General features: G+C 52.4%; 6 protein-coding genes across 6 annotated transcripts; 2 read left to right on the top strand and 4 right to left on the bottom strand.

Annotated features, from left to right (window-relative positions):
- Positions 1-339: 339 nt before the first annotated feature.
- J4E78_002429 (uncharacterized protein) lies at positions 340-1,775 on the top strand (the record flags this gene model as incomplete). Its single annotated transcript, XM_049363076.1, has 2 exons — positions 340-416; positions 467-1,775. 2 exons carry the CDS (start codon positions 340-342, stop codon positions 1,773-1,775), a joined length of 1,386 nt encoding a protein of 461 aa, XP_049225668.1.
- A 3,190-nt stretch (positions 1,776-4,965) lies between these two features.
- Positions 4,966-5,493, bottom strand: J4E78_002430 (uncharacterized protein; the record flags this gene model as incomplete). The annotated part of the gene is made up of 2 exons (XM_049363077.1): positions 4,966-5,064; positions 5,200-5,493. 2 exons carry the CDS (start codon positions 5,491-5,493, stop codon positions 4,966-4,968), a joined length of 393 nt encoding a protein of 130 aa, XP_049225669.1.
- A 33-nt stretch (positions 5,494-5,526) lies between these two features.
- On the bottom strand, positions 5,527-6,262 carry J4E78_002431 (uncharacterized protein; the record flags this gene model as incomplete). The annotated part of the gene is made up of 2 exons (XM_049363078.1): positions 5,527-5,913; positions 6,167-6,262. 2 exons carry the CDS (start codon positions 6,260-6,262, stop codon positions 5,527-5,529), a joined length of 483 nt encoding a protein of 160 aa, XP_049225670.1.
- Positions 6,263-7,140: 878 nt separating this feature from the next.
- On the bottom strand, positions 7,141-7,608 carry J4E78_002432 (uncharacterized protein; the record flags this gene model as incomplete). Its single annotated transcript, XM_049363079.1, has 2 exons — positions 7,141-7,307; positions 7,461-7,608. 2 exons carry the CDS (start codon positions 7,606-7,608, stop codon positions 7,141-7,143), a joined length of 315 nt encoding a protein of 104 aa, XP_049225671.1.
- A 361-nt stretch (positions 7,609-7,969) lies between these two features.
- Positions 7,970-9,788, bottom strand: J4E78_002433 (uncharacterized protein; the record flags this gene model as incomplete). The annotated part of the gene is made up of 4 exons (XM_049363080.1): positions 7,970-8,902; positions 8,956-9,445; positions 9,496-9,623; positions 9,678-9,788. 4 exons carry the CDS (start codon positions 9,786-9,788, stop codon positions 7,970-7,972), a joined length of 1,662 nt encoding a protein of 553 aa, XP_049225672.1.
- A 2,369-nt stretch (positions 9,789-12,157) lies between these two features.
- On the top strand, positions 12,158-12,919 carry J4E78_002434 (uncharacterized protein; the record flags this gene model as incomplete). Its single annotated transcript, XM_049363081.1, has 1 exon — positions 12,158-12,919. The coding sequence occupies one exon, from the start codon at positions 12,158-12,160 to the stop codon at positions 12,917-12,919; it is 762 nt and encodes a 253-aa protein (XP_049225673.1).
- Between the last annotated feature and the right edge of the window lie 142 nt (positions 12,920-13,061).

The following is a 13,061-nucleotide window of genomic DNA, read 5'->3' on the forward strand; positions in this document are numbered from 1 at the left end:
GCTGTCCGAACCCTGTCGTCGCGGTACGTGAGCGCCTTTCTAGCTCCGTTGTTTTTCGGCCCATCTTTAGGCCTGCTCCGCCCAGCACATCCGCACCCGCGTGGACAGTCGCCACTTTTCCCCTCTCCGTTTACATACTTTGCCCGCCCGCTCCTCGCACTTTCTCCTTCTTCCATTATTCTTCACAGTCGAAGTCGTTGCTAGACGTACCCCTCGAACTGTACCAATCAGCCTTCTGTTGTTGTGCTGACATCGCTATCTGTCAGCTACCCCACCCTCGCCCACACACACACTTCGCCACACCGCACGTTGCCTACCATCTGCTGCTTGGACCTCGCCATGCCTGCCGAACGTCGAACTTTCACCTCGGCCAGACCGGTCAAGACCGAGCGCACTCATGAAGAGAACCAGGAGCGGTTAGTCGTCTCTACTTAATCCGCATGCCACCAATTCTGATGCCCAACAGTGCCTACATTGCTGCCTCGCGCCGCAGTGACCGCAGCCTGGAGGCTCGCATTGAGTCTGCTCGTAGAGCTTCTGAGATTCACAAGAAGCGCACGGGTCGTGCTCTTCGCGTGACCGAGCAGGATGTTATCAATGAAGAGATGTACGAAGAGGAGGATGATGATCTGCCTACCCAGTACCAGCGCCTCAACGCTCATCTTCAGACCACTTCGGTCATGTTCAACAAGAAGCTGCATGACTACATTGCGACCCAGCACGGCGTCAGAAACATGTTCATGTCCCAGTACCAGAACCAAGGCGCGGCGTTCCAGCAGTATGGTCCGCAGTATCCGGCCAATGGCGCCCAATTTGCACAGCCGAACAACTGGCTGAACCCTTCAATGCTCCCGCCTCAGCAGTTCGCCCCCGCATCTCCACAGGGTTTCCAGCAAGCGCAATCCTTCAGCCCGACCACCGCTCAGCCGCAACAGGGATACAGACAGTCACCGTACCAGATTCCTCAACGCACTCACTCTCACCAGCGCGCTCTTTCTATTCAACTGCCCCAGGGCGCATCGCACTTTGACCCATCAGCTCAGCCGGCGAGTGCAGGTCTCACGACGCCACAGACTGAGCTCAACCGAAGACTGTCTTTACCGCCGCAAGCTTTTCAACAACAAAACCAGACAGTAGAGCGACAAACGCGTCCTTCTTTATCGCGTTCGCCTACTACCCATTCGCTCCAGCACCGTCAGTCATCTTCGCCACAGAGCGCTTCGCCCAACGCAGCTTCCGTGCATGAGGCTGCACCTGTGCAGAGTGATCCTAATTCGCCTTCCTCCTATTCTTACAGCCCTACGAACTACCCATACAGCTCGCAGGCGCTCAACACCAACCCTCTGACTCTGTCTATGCCACCCGAGTCACAGCAGTTCCTTGGATCTGTCCTGGATCAGAACGACCCACGCACCGCAATCTTCATGGCAGGCAGCGACAACCTTCCTCAGCCTTTTGCTCCGACCTACACCTACAACCCCAACAAGGTTGGTCGGACAGCTAACGCCAGTAGCATGTCTGAGCATGCTAGTGGCTCGGCTCAAACATTGTCATCTGGTCTAAACTTGAAGGCTGAGCCTGTTTCTGGTACCACGTCGCCGTCGGTACCCAGTGCCATTTCTGATGGCTTTTATTCCAACGATTCGTTTTTGACGCCTGGTACTGGTGAATACAGTGCCTTTTTCGATTTCCCGGGCGGCGACTTCCAACAGTCGTTTGACGACCAATCCGCCAATGACCACGACAATGGTAATAGCCTCGTCAACTGGGATTAGGTATCATGTTCGCCATTTTTATCTTGTTTTTTCGTCTTTGTGGACTAAGGTCCTTTGTACGATCCTTTTAGGATCCTGTCCGTCTAAGCTCTTCGATACTTTGCTACGTCTTTGGGTAACGGTTCTGGTTTCACACGCACATGATACCTTTTGTACAGTGTCGTTTACGAGGTTACGACTGAAGGCGTTGCAAGGAGTCTTCCTGTCGGTGAAGAGAAGACCCACATATAGGATGCAACCATCCTTCTTCAGGCGCTTGAGGGTGCTGTTGCCCCTATAGCGATCTCCTCTCCCAGTAATCCTTCGATTTGAAGTATTCCTGTATAATATATAATTGCAACGGTCATTTTCCGTATGCAATAGTCCTTCCGATCTCCGGTAACCTCATGTGCAAGTGAAGCTCATCACAACATCTATACTGCCACTCGCGGCCCAAACTGCTATCACGAGAGCGCAATGGTGTCCCCGCTCGCGGACCGTTGCTTCATCAGGTCTTCAGGGTTCAGTACCCCGAACTGGGGATGATACACAACCAGGGAGGGTTAGGCCTTCCAACTTGTACTTCCTACTCGGTAGTAAGCGGCTGGGCCCGTCGTAGGGAGCGTAGCATGCACTAGTTCCGGAGTGCGGTTGCGCGCACCTCTTCTGCTACGTAACAAATCACCTTCTTGTGAGCGATGAGTTCACATGGGTGCGTCTAGACTTATCAAACTCATCCGTGGATGATGGAGGTGGCCCTGCTGGGCTGGCTCACGTGATACTACTGCAGCCGCGCTAGCGTCGTGAACAGGACCAATGGACACTGCCGTCCTCCGATCTTCCAACAGATCCATACCGCTTCCACGACATACCCAGCCTAGCTGGTCTGCATCGCTGTCTATGTTCGGTTCCTGTTTCCTCTGCATCGAGATCCCTGTGCCGTCGGGACGTTCTAACGGCTTTCTGCATCAGTCGCGTCGTCCTACTGCGGTTGCTTGTGAAACGCAGCACCCTGAGCGTGAGTCTGGTTCCTGCATCTGTGCATCTAGCTAGTGATGGAACCCTCCATCTGCCGGCCATACGAATAACATAGTCCGATCCCTGATGTCGAGTCATCCATGGTCCATTTGTCGCGTTCCCCGAGCAGGCTCTTGTATTGTACCCTGGTACATGCGGCTGGCTGAACCCGAAAACGTCAGGGACTGTGCCCAGACTCGAGGCCGGTATCGCAGTCCGATCGCGTCCGACATTTTGGAGAGACAGTAGGATTCGCATATGGCTCATGCATCGAGCCAGATGAAGATGGCTAAAGACCGATTGTTCAGACATATTGCCGACCGCACATAGTCCCGGAGGTCATGCATCCCTCCAAAAGTGCACGCAACCTTATGATTGGCAAACGACATCATAAGGAATTACTAAGGCGGTGTGGCACTGCAAACCTTTGTATTACCCACTGGATGCCCGGGAATACGAGGTCGGTCGAGCGTTGCGACACTGGGTACGCTTCTTCAGTGTCGAGTTACTCCAGTCCATTGGCTCGCAACAACACCATGCCTAGAGAAGTGGCTGTATCAATTCATTCAGTCTCAACAACAGTAGGCTGGGTCACTTCGTCATTCGCGAATTTCTTCCTTCGCCTTCTGTACTACTAGCGGTGATCGCTGCGCTGCAGTGTCATGTTGCTATCCGTCCGTTGTCTACCCTCCCGTGATTCCTTTCTTGGCTTAGATTCAAGATATCAGCGGATTGTTGCACTGGCAATCTAAATGCATACACCAGCTACCTCGTATGCGGGCTGCTATACATCGACCGAAGCCATTATGGCCTATCGAAGCGGGGCATGTCTTTCTCAGAGGCAGCCGCTACTCCCAACTTCCGCAGTCAAGAGATGGAGCCCAACATTTTCAGCAGCAAGCGCATAGAAGTCATGGGTTTCAAACTAGCCGTCTTCATCGTAGACATTATCATGGTTCGAAGAATCGGATACCATCGATACAAGCATGATGCCGTGCTGCATGCCCTTAGTGGAGCTAACCGAGTATTTCACTGCGGCCGTACGGCTGTAGCAGTATCGTGTCATGATATTGTCGCGGTGGAACGTAGATCATCACATATAAGGTCATTGTCTCCAGTCAATCGAGGCTCAAGCCGTCCAGCTGTAGTTGTCTGTTCGACACATCCTCTCGTTATTTCCCCTCAACACTCGTTTCTTCCTTCACCTCTTGGAACAGGTGTGTCTTGCGACTCACATAACAACCATGAAGCTCAGTACCTTCACTCCGTTCGCGGCTTTCCTGACGCTCACTGCAGCTGAGCGGGTGCCATGTAAGTCTCTCCATAGGATCTGCTGTTGGATCTACACACTCCCTCGTCAACGTACCAAGCATCACGCTCTCTAAAATATAGGCACGTGAGTTAATATTCTGGAATAGTAAACTTCCCACAGCATGTACGGCCTCGGCAGTATGCACCGCCACCGCCATACTCTCCTCCTTACCCAAGTTCAAGCAGCACTGGCGGAAGTGCGTCGTCCACCTTCTCCAGCGGCACCGGCGTCTCGCTGTCTACTTGGACGCCTCCCGTTCCAACGTCTTCGTCAACTGCAAACTCTACAACGCCAGGGCCCTCTACAGTCGTCTACACTAGTGTCGTGGTTATCACATCGGTTATTGTCCCCTCGACATCGTGAGTCATGATCGATCCTGGTGATATTTGCTCGTTCAACTAATCCATTGCTCAGTGAAACTGTCTCTGGAGATACGTCGACCGAAGCTACAGCGAGCAGCTGGGGCAGCAGCTCTTCTTCCATAAGCATCCCTCTTTCGACTGGACCTCAGTCTTCCGGAACAGGGTACTACCCAACTTTGCCGCCACATGAGTCTTCCGCACCTTATGGCAACAGTACAGGTACAGCTTCATCTACTTGGGGTACGGGTACCGCGCCAGGATCTTCAATGCCATCTTTGACCTCCACTGCCAGTAGCAACTCCACTGGACCCAGAAGCTCATACATTCCACGCCCGTCGACAACTACAGAAAGCCCGAGCACCAATGTAACTGTCATTACGTCCGTCATCACCTCCACCATTGCCATCACCACATCCGTTCCATACCCTTCCAATGGTACGATCACGGAGACGAACACTGGGCCCACGGCAACATCCAGTGGAAACGGAACTATTTCTCAGACTCCGTCGTCGTCTGGCTACTACGGTCCACCTGGTAACGCCACCAGCAGCGGTAGTCCCTCTGAAACCGATACTGTGTCTTCATCGTCGATCGACATCTCCACAATCTCCTGGATCACCTATACTTCCGAAGTTTCTTATAGCCAGTCGGAGACTCCGACGCCAACCACTGATTATTACACGTCATCTTCAACCTCGACTTCAACGTGGTCTAGGAAATCCAGAGTTTCCCGGAGTCGTTCTTCCACACGTACCTGGTCTAGAACACTCACCATGTCCAGATCTTCGACCACGGACGGCTCCTCATATACACCCACTAGTTCAGAAGAGTCGTCGTCAGCTACTGAAACTGAAACCTCTTCAGATTCTTCTTCGTTGGCCTCATACACACCTTCGTACACGGCATCTTCTACATACGATACCAGCAGTGTGCCTAGTGCTTCAGAGACTGATTCTGCAACATCCTCGTTGCCGTACTCGTTCAGTATCTCTTTCAGCTCAATTGAGACGACTTCAGACTCTTCCACACCCACGTCGTCTGGAGTCATAACTTTGCCTACGCCCTCGCCAACTACGGAGAGCTATTCGTACTGGTCATCCTCATTCAGCGAATCCTCTACGGACTCTGAGCTTGTTTCGTACACTGAGTCGGTAACTTCAGGCACTAGCAGCTTCGTCTTGCCTTCCGAGACGCCATCGGAGTCGTTGACCAGTGATTCTGGTACTATCGAGACGCCCGTCCCGACAGTAACACCCTCTGACACATCCTCTTCCGACTCTCCTGTCACGTCTGTTAGCTCGACCAGCTCTGAGACCCCCGAAGTACCCAGCTCATCCTTGTACAGCGAAACGGAGTACACCACCTTCCCCTCTTCCTCCACCGCCTCAGCATCTTCCAGTAGCGAGTCCAGCTCTGAGGTCGAGACTTCCTCTATCCTTACAGCTTCTGAGAGCTCTCTAAGCTCAACCTACACCGACGCCACCGCTACTTCATTCCCTGTCGAGTCTTCGACCGCTTACCCCAGCAGCTCCACCTCGGGCTATTCCTACTGGACCCCTCCTGTCAGCTCGGTAACCAACACGGACGCTACCGCCTCCTCCTGGCCTGTGGATTCTAGTACCTACCTCACCAGCGCGACGGGCAGTCTCACACTCACGACCTTTGAGACGAGTGCCAGCTCCACCAAGAGTGGGTACGCGATGCCGCCTGAGGTGACATACGAGGCGCAGAATGACAAAGTGAAGCGAGGCATGGTGAGTTTTCCATTGCTGCCTGATGTCCAAAAGAATGAGTACTAACTCTTGGTAGATGGGCATGTGGTTCATGTAATCTATACTGCACGACACTCACGCGGTTGGGCGATGTAAGCCCGTTGTGAGGCCGATTGGTGAAGCTACGACATGTCATTGCGTCTTTACCAAACAAACCACATTCACATTCTCTACTGTCCTTTACTGGTGTAGACATACCTTTTCCTTGTTGTTAATTCTCTTCACTTCTCTCCCTCCCCACCCTCCCGCTGTGTCAATGATGTCTGGGCTGGGTATTTAATCATCATGGCTGCAAGATCTTGGGCCATAGTTCAATACAACATGTGTTTCTTTAGACGTACTTCGCCTCCAATTGACGTGATGAATATCTGACATCGGCGATCATGATGTATTGTGATACAAATCGAATGAGCCTCCAGAATACTGCGCAATGATTTCGATATCTCCCGTGTCTCCAAGAGCTCAACGGGCGAGCTTTGCCTCCAATGCACCACATTGCTAACCTCGTGCCGAAGATGAGCACCCAGTGTTGTATAACGTCTTGCTAGGAGTTGTATCTTGGATATGCGCTGAGGTTGTCAAGGCGGTGGTACATGGGCCGTGGCATGTTGTGTGTAGACGAGAGTCGTTATCGAAAAGCAATCGAGCCGAAAGATGAGGAAGGCAGCGGAATAGTGAAGCGCGGTACAGGTATCGAGACCAACGTTGGCGAGGACAGTCCTTCACCCAGCAGCGTCAGCAACGTAACCTCAACTGAACAAACATACGTATCACCATCCATGAGAGCCACATTGTCCTCATTGAAACATTATTTCATTCATTCTGCCGTGACGATTAGGCGTCTTCTTACTCGGTGCAGCTATAGCAACGAAGCATGCCTCCTCGAAGTCATTATGTGTCGTCCCTGATGTCCGTCGACGTCTTTACATCTTGCTCTTAGCCTCGCCCTTGAGCTCTTGGGTCTTGCCCTTGGCCTCGCCCTTAAGCTCTTGAGCCTTGCCCTTAGCCTCGCCGGCCATCTCCTTTGCCTGGCCCTTGGCCTCGCCGGTGGTGTCGGGGGTGGCTTCCTTAACGGCGCCAGCGACTTCCTCTGTTCAAAAGGTATTAGCGTTTGTTTTCTCATGGTGCTAGCGTAGCTGGTGTGCGCACTGTACGATGTCGTCATATTCTCGGCTGTTGAGAACAGAGAGCATCAGGCAGTGTAATGCAGGTAGGGTGTGTAGGGGATGGGTAATGTACGTACCTCCCTTCTCAATGCCCTTTACAGCGGCACCGGAGATTGTCCTGTCGACAGCCTTGGCAGCGTCCTTGATAGCTTCTACGGGGCTCTTGCGCGCGACGGGTGTGGTGCTGAAGAGGCGGGCCTGGCGGGCGATCTGTTGGCGGAACATGTTGATGGTGTTGTGTGTTGTGTTGGTGTTTCGAGGTGAAGTTGTTGGTAGAGGGGAGAGAGGTGGCAATTGAGTTGTTCGATGGGTTGTTAGATGAGGTTCCTTTGAGTGTGTGCGGAAGACAGCTTTAAAGGATGTGTGGACGTGGACTGAGCTGCTGTGCTATGACGTAGTTATGATCAGCCAATCGCGGATGTGGGTCCGCGTGTTGCCATGCATGCGCGAGGAACGTCGCGTTTACGGAATTCGCATGCCGGGGCATCACAAATTTTTACATGTGCATTATGCTATTGTGCGCGATCTTGATTCATTACGATTACTGTTGTCGTACTAATTGGTATTGTACTGCATGAGCTCAGGCTTAGTACAGCGCCTTCTGCCACCATGCACACCTAGCGTTCGCGTTGCTGTCGCGTACATCCTCGATGCCGGTAACGTTAAGCTCCAATACGGTCGCATCCGGACCGTACATGTTGAACTGCTTCACGCCTGTAGCATCCGGCACACCATTCTCAGCGAAGCTGGTGATGAACTCCTGCAGAGCGATGGCAATGGTGGTGTTGGCAACACCTTGGAGCCCGGTGGAACCTGCACCGCCCTCAAAGTACGTGTACGGGATATCCTGACCATGAATAGCCGGGGGAACTGCGAAGAGATAGGAGTATGTCTTGTTTCCGTAAGCCCTGGAGAGGTAGTTGGTGTTGCACGTGAAGACTCCCTCGCTGACAATGAGGCTACCGCGCTCGAAGTTGTTGGTGTATGGTAGAGACCCGTCGAACACCGGGGGGTAGAGAGTCTTGGTAACATAATCGAGGGAAGACTTTGGGGCGTTGGCGAATGCGGACGAGATTTGGTCTTCCAATGCAGCCTCGTTTGGAATGAAGAAGGGCGTGAAGAGGGCTCCTTCATTCGCATTGTGGCCGACCATTACGCGCACGTCCTTGTCAAATCGACCTTGTGCCAAAAGCTGAGCTGGCTGAAGAGGAGCGAAAAGACCATCCACGACCGGCCCGTAAGTGAATGTACCGTATGGGGAATCATAGGTGATCTGCTGAGCATTCGCAAGCATTACCTCTTCAGATGAAAGAGCCCGCAACTCTGCGAGGGAAGTGGTATTGGTAAGAGTGAGGAACCTCTGGTAGACATCTTCCTGAGTGACAACAGAAGTTGTAGGTTGCCATCCAGGGCTCTGGGGTACGGCTTGCTGAAAAGGAGCAGATCCATTAGCACCACCGTATGCAGTAATCTGATGCATGATCGAGCCACCTCCAGCGCTCTCACCAAATACAGTGACCTGTAGACACAAATCAGCACAAATCATACATGCATGGACCAGTTCTGACTTACTCGGTTCTTATCACCTCCAAAGAGATGAATATTCTCCTGGACCCACTCAAGCGCAAATCGCTGATCGTACAAGCCTAGGTTGGATACACCTCCTTCTGCTTGGTATGAAGGGCCACCCGTCCAGCCCAAAGCACCAAGGCGATAATTCATCGCAACGTAGATAACATCGCCATTGGACGAGTTGCCGGAGGCCGCGAGCAGACCCGCAGGGTTGTTGTTTTTCTCGCCTCCTGTGTAGCCACCTCCGTAGATCCATACGAGAACAGGAGCCCCGTAGCCTTGCCCAGCTTTGCTAAGCACATCCTCGGGAACAAAAACATCCAAAAATAAGCAATCTTCAGACTCGCGGGGATCCGGTTGTGGGACCGGACTGGTAGCATTTGCTGGCATCACTGAATAAGTTGTGTTCGAAGCAGGAAGACCGAGCGCATATCTGGCCAACGACTGTGCTGCGGCTGCAGACCAAGCGGGATTTGCCTGAGGGCATATTCTGTAGATGTTAGTATGATTGTTTGAACTTCGGTTTCCTGTGGCGCTTACCTCGAAGTCTCGCCGGTGTTGATAGATGACCTGTTTTCTGCTGGAGCCTGAGGTGGAGCAAACCTCAAGTCACCGACAGGCGGTGCAGCATACCGTATGTTGGAAAAGTTGTAGAAGTTGCCGGTGTCCTAATTGGGTCAATCAACAAAGTGACATCGAGGATTTGATGATGGTATACAAACATTGAACCCTGAAGCCTGGTAAATCTCGTAGCCCAGGTCGACTGTAGGTAATGAGGAGTTCTGTGCATATGCAGCACCTATTAAGGCTGCTGCTGCAGCAAGTTGCAACATGTCGGCGGACGGGATGAAAGTATGAATAGAGAAGTAACGACGAGGGCTACCCAGGTGTATATTCCAATTGCTCGGGACTCACGACGGTAGAGGAGATACAGCCGCGTACAAACGTGCAAGGAAGGCCCATCCATCGGGCACGGGTAGAGCATCCATATATACTCCTGTCATTTGCCCTAGTCCAGCCCGGCCAGCATCTCGTAATGCTGTCGCGATCACGCATAAGCCGCAGACACGTCCCGCCTCAGCCTAACGCAAACGACTCCACGTACACCGCGTAGTAATCGTCAACGGAGTCAAGCTCGCCTGCCGTGCCGGTGGCTTCGCCAGGCAATACATAAGTGCGTCATCGCGGTGGAACATTCGGCGACTAGCGGTGTCACTGATTCGCTCGCTGAGGCCTGGCGCGAGATACGGTCGATACGTGGCTAGCTGTGGCACAGCTGCTAGAACTCATCCACGTGCCTGAGGTTCTGGGAATCTCGCGGATCTTGTATGTACACAGATGTAGACATTTTTGACGTCTGACAGGTAGAATTAAACTTTTTGAAACGTCGTTCGGTGTCCCGGTGAGATGGGAGCGGGAATGTCATCTCGGCTGTAACTGGCAAGACGGTCCGACGAGGATATTCCCCGCAAAAAGGAAGCAATGCTGGCAGGGTATCTTGCCGAGGCATCTCGACTGGCTATGCGATGCCTTCCGATGGCCTGGTAAGGCTGATGTGAAAGAATGCGCGCAGTCCGCGGGGTACGTACCAAGATGGCGTACGGACGAAATTCTAGCCGTCGTAGGTTCTCTAGCCGCAATAGAGATCCATCAAGTATCCACCGTATCGCTTCGTCGCTAGGGGTACCATCGTTTTGTTCACGATTCAACGTGATCGCATGCAGAGGTAGTCGCGATTCGTACGTGTTCCCTGAATGTAGGGGTTCAGCCTTCCTCGAGTCCACCTAGCGCCACGGGATACCCATGCAGCCATAGGTGCATCAAATACTGGTGTAGGTGAGCTGTTGTTCGATATTGCATGCCAATAAGCGTAGCACCGAGACGACAACAGTTTTCGCCACGGCCATCCGTAGATACTAGTGCATAAAATTAGGAAGGTGAGCTGAGATGACGCCCAGCGCTCGAGATGTGAGCAGGTGGTGGTCAGTGCACCGGCGGCCCCAGGGCTCTGGTGCTGGCTTGCGCTCAGCTAGCACCCAGGCTATCTTCAGTTCCTTATTACTCACACGACAGCCTACCTAGGTATATAGCCGTTGGCCTTGAGCTGCTGATGATGTCTCGAAAGTGGACGGTGTCGCTGATGAGGTCCTGGTCGACTGACGTCCGTTTCATGCAACGACCACGCGGTCGAAGAGCCCAGAATTGCATCTTAGATACTGTTACACTATCAGATTCTGGGTAGCGAAGCCTTTCGAATGTACCCGAAGATTTCAGTTGGGAAAGATAACTGAATGACTGAGATTATGTTGTCGTTCATGTTGTTGTCGTGAAGATGCTTTCCAGTTCCTGCTCAAAGTATGTCACCGATTAGTCATTCTCTCACTCTCGGACTGCTATTACGAGCCCATAGAGTGTGTATCGCCATGTTATACATGGCAAACAACGAACCATATTGCAATCTCGACACCTGAGAAGGTTTCCGACCCGCATTGGCCGCCTATAAAACATCCGATCCAACCACCACGGCGAGCATTCATGCAACGTTTCGAACATCACCTTCTACCAGCCAATTTCAGTCGCTCCCCGAGCTACTTCACCATCCACCGTGGCGACTCGAACAGATAATCGGTGACGTAATCGTATGCGGAGAACCACTCACAGGCTGGGAGCGTAATCCGGTTCACAGTGCGAGTAAACATCCAAAAGAACTCGATGCGACAACATGGAAGAGGCGTTGTCAACAGAGTGGGTGCGGGATCATGTGTGGGCGGCGTTGCGGCATTCGCTCAATCTCGGGATAGTACAATATAAGCCGCGCAAAGGAATGCTACTCCTGTCTTATCCTCACTCTAGTAAGCAAGTATCTTGGTGAAAGTGAAAGAAAGGTTCTCGCCATATTTGGGGTTTCCACGTAACTCGCGATGCGCGTGATGGATCAAACACCCAGATGCACCTGCCTTTTCCTGAACCTTCCGCGTTCCGACGTACACGCAAACCTCTGCTGCAATTAGCTCTTATCAGCTCTCCCTACCCCGTTAGCTGACGACGTTCTTGATTACTCACAGTCAGCTACACGTTCCAAAAAAACATGAACTCCGAACCTCACCCTCATCAAGACGTGAAGGTGAGTAAGTTTCTAAGGCTTCAGGAACCATCAAATAACAGAAATGAGCGTCGTATGAGTAGGCGCGACATCCCCGAAATGCCCAGGGGCTATAATCCTCAATACACCTTCGACTTCAACAATATCAACAAGCGTATTCTTTCCAACGCACGTGCATATTACGCGCATCGCTTCCCTGAAGCGCAACGCTACGACTTCATCACCTCATCCATCCCGCCGACCGACAGCCGAGAGAGCAAAGAGTACAGGGGCGGGCTGATTGTATATCCCGATCCGAAGTCAAACGACTGGGTAATGCTGTATAAGAGCCACTCCTGGCCAGCCGTAGAAGATACAGCGTTCGAGATCAAGTCCTGGCTTGAAGAGAAAATGAGGGCTGTGTTTGACAAGATGAACGAAGGCGAGAAGTGGGCCGGAACAAAGAAGAAGTCTAAGGACGAACTGTCAGGCAATGAGAGAAAGTCTACTGCAGGCGAGGACCAGATGGAGGATGTGGAAACTGCGGAGGACAGCTCTAAGTCGACAGATACTGCTGCTGGCGATATCGGCGACAACCCTGAAATTGGCGTCAAAGACAAAGATAAAGAGGTCCTGAAGCAGCCAGAGGAATCTACTTCTGGTAATCCGGTAGAGGCTGCGAGCAACGCTGTCATGCCGTTTCGCAAACGCAAGTCAGCCGCCGAGGAGGAAGAGGAGCGCAAGAAGAGCGTGAAAAACAATGACGAGGAGCGTGTCTTTGTTGGAGAGAAGAATGACCCGCCTGCCCAAGAAAAGAAGGGTACCGTTGTCGAGCCCATCGTGGATCCGATTCAGGTAAAGCTTCCGCCGACTGAGAAGTAGTCCCAGGTACTTCATCACCTTGGGTAATACGGGTAGACGTAGCCGAGTGTGTTCGTCGGGTACTCTTGGATTGTCGCGCTGAGCGGTCTGTGGGAGCACGTGTGTCTAGATAGAGAATGTCCATCCTCCAGTCTCGCATACC

This window comes from Alternaria triticimaculans (genome assembly GCF_023758025.1).
Source record: "Alternaria triticimaculans strain BMP 0046 chromosome Unknown scaffold_2, whole genome shotgun sequence".
Lineage (NCBI taxonomy): Eukaryota > Fungi > Ascomycota > Dothideomycetes > Pleosporales > Pleosporaceae > Alternaria > Alternaria triticimaculans.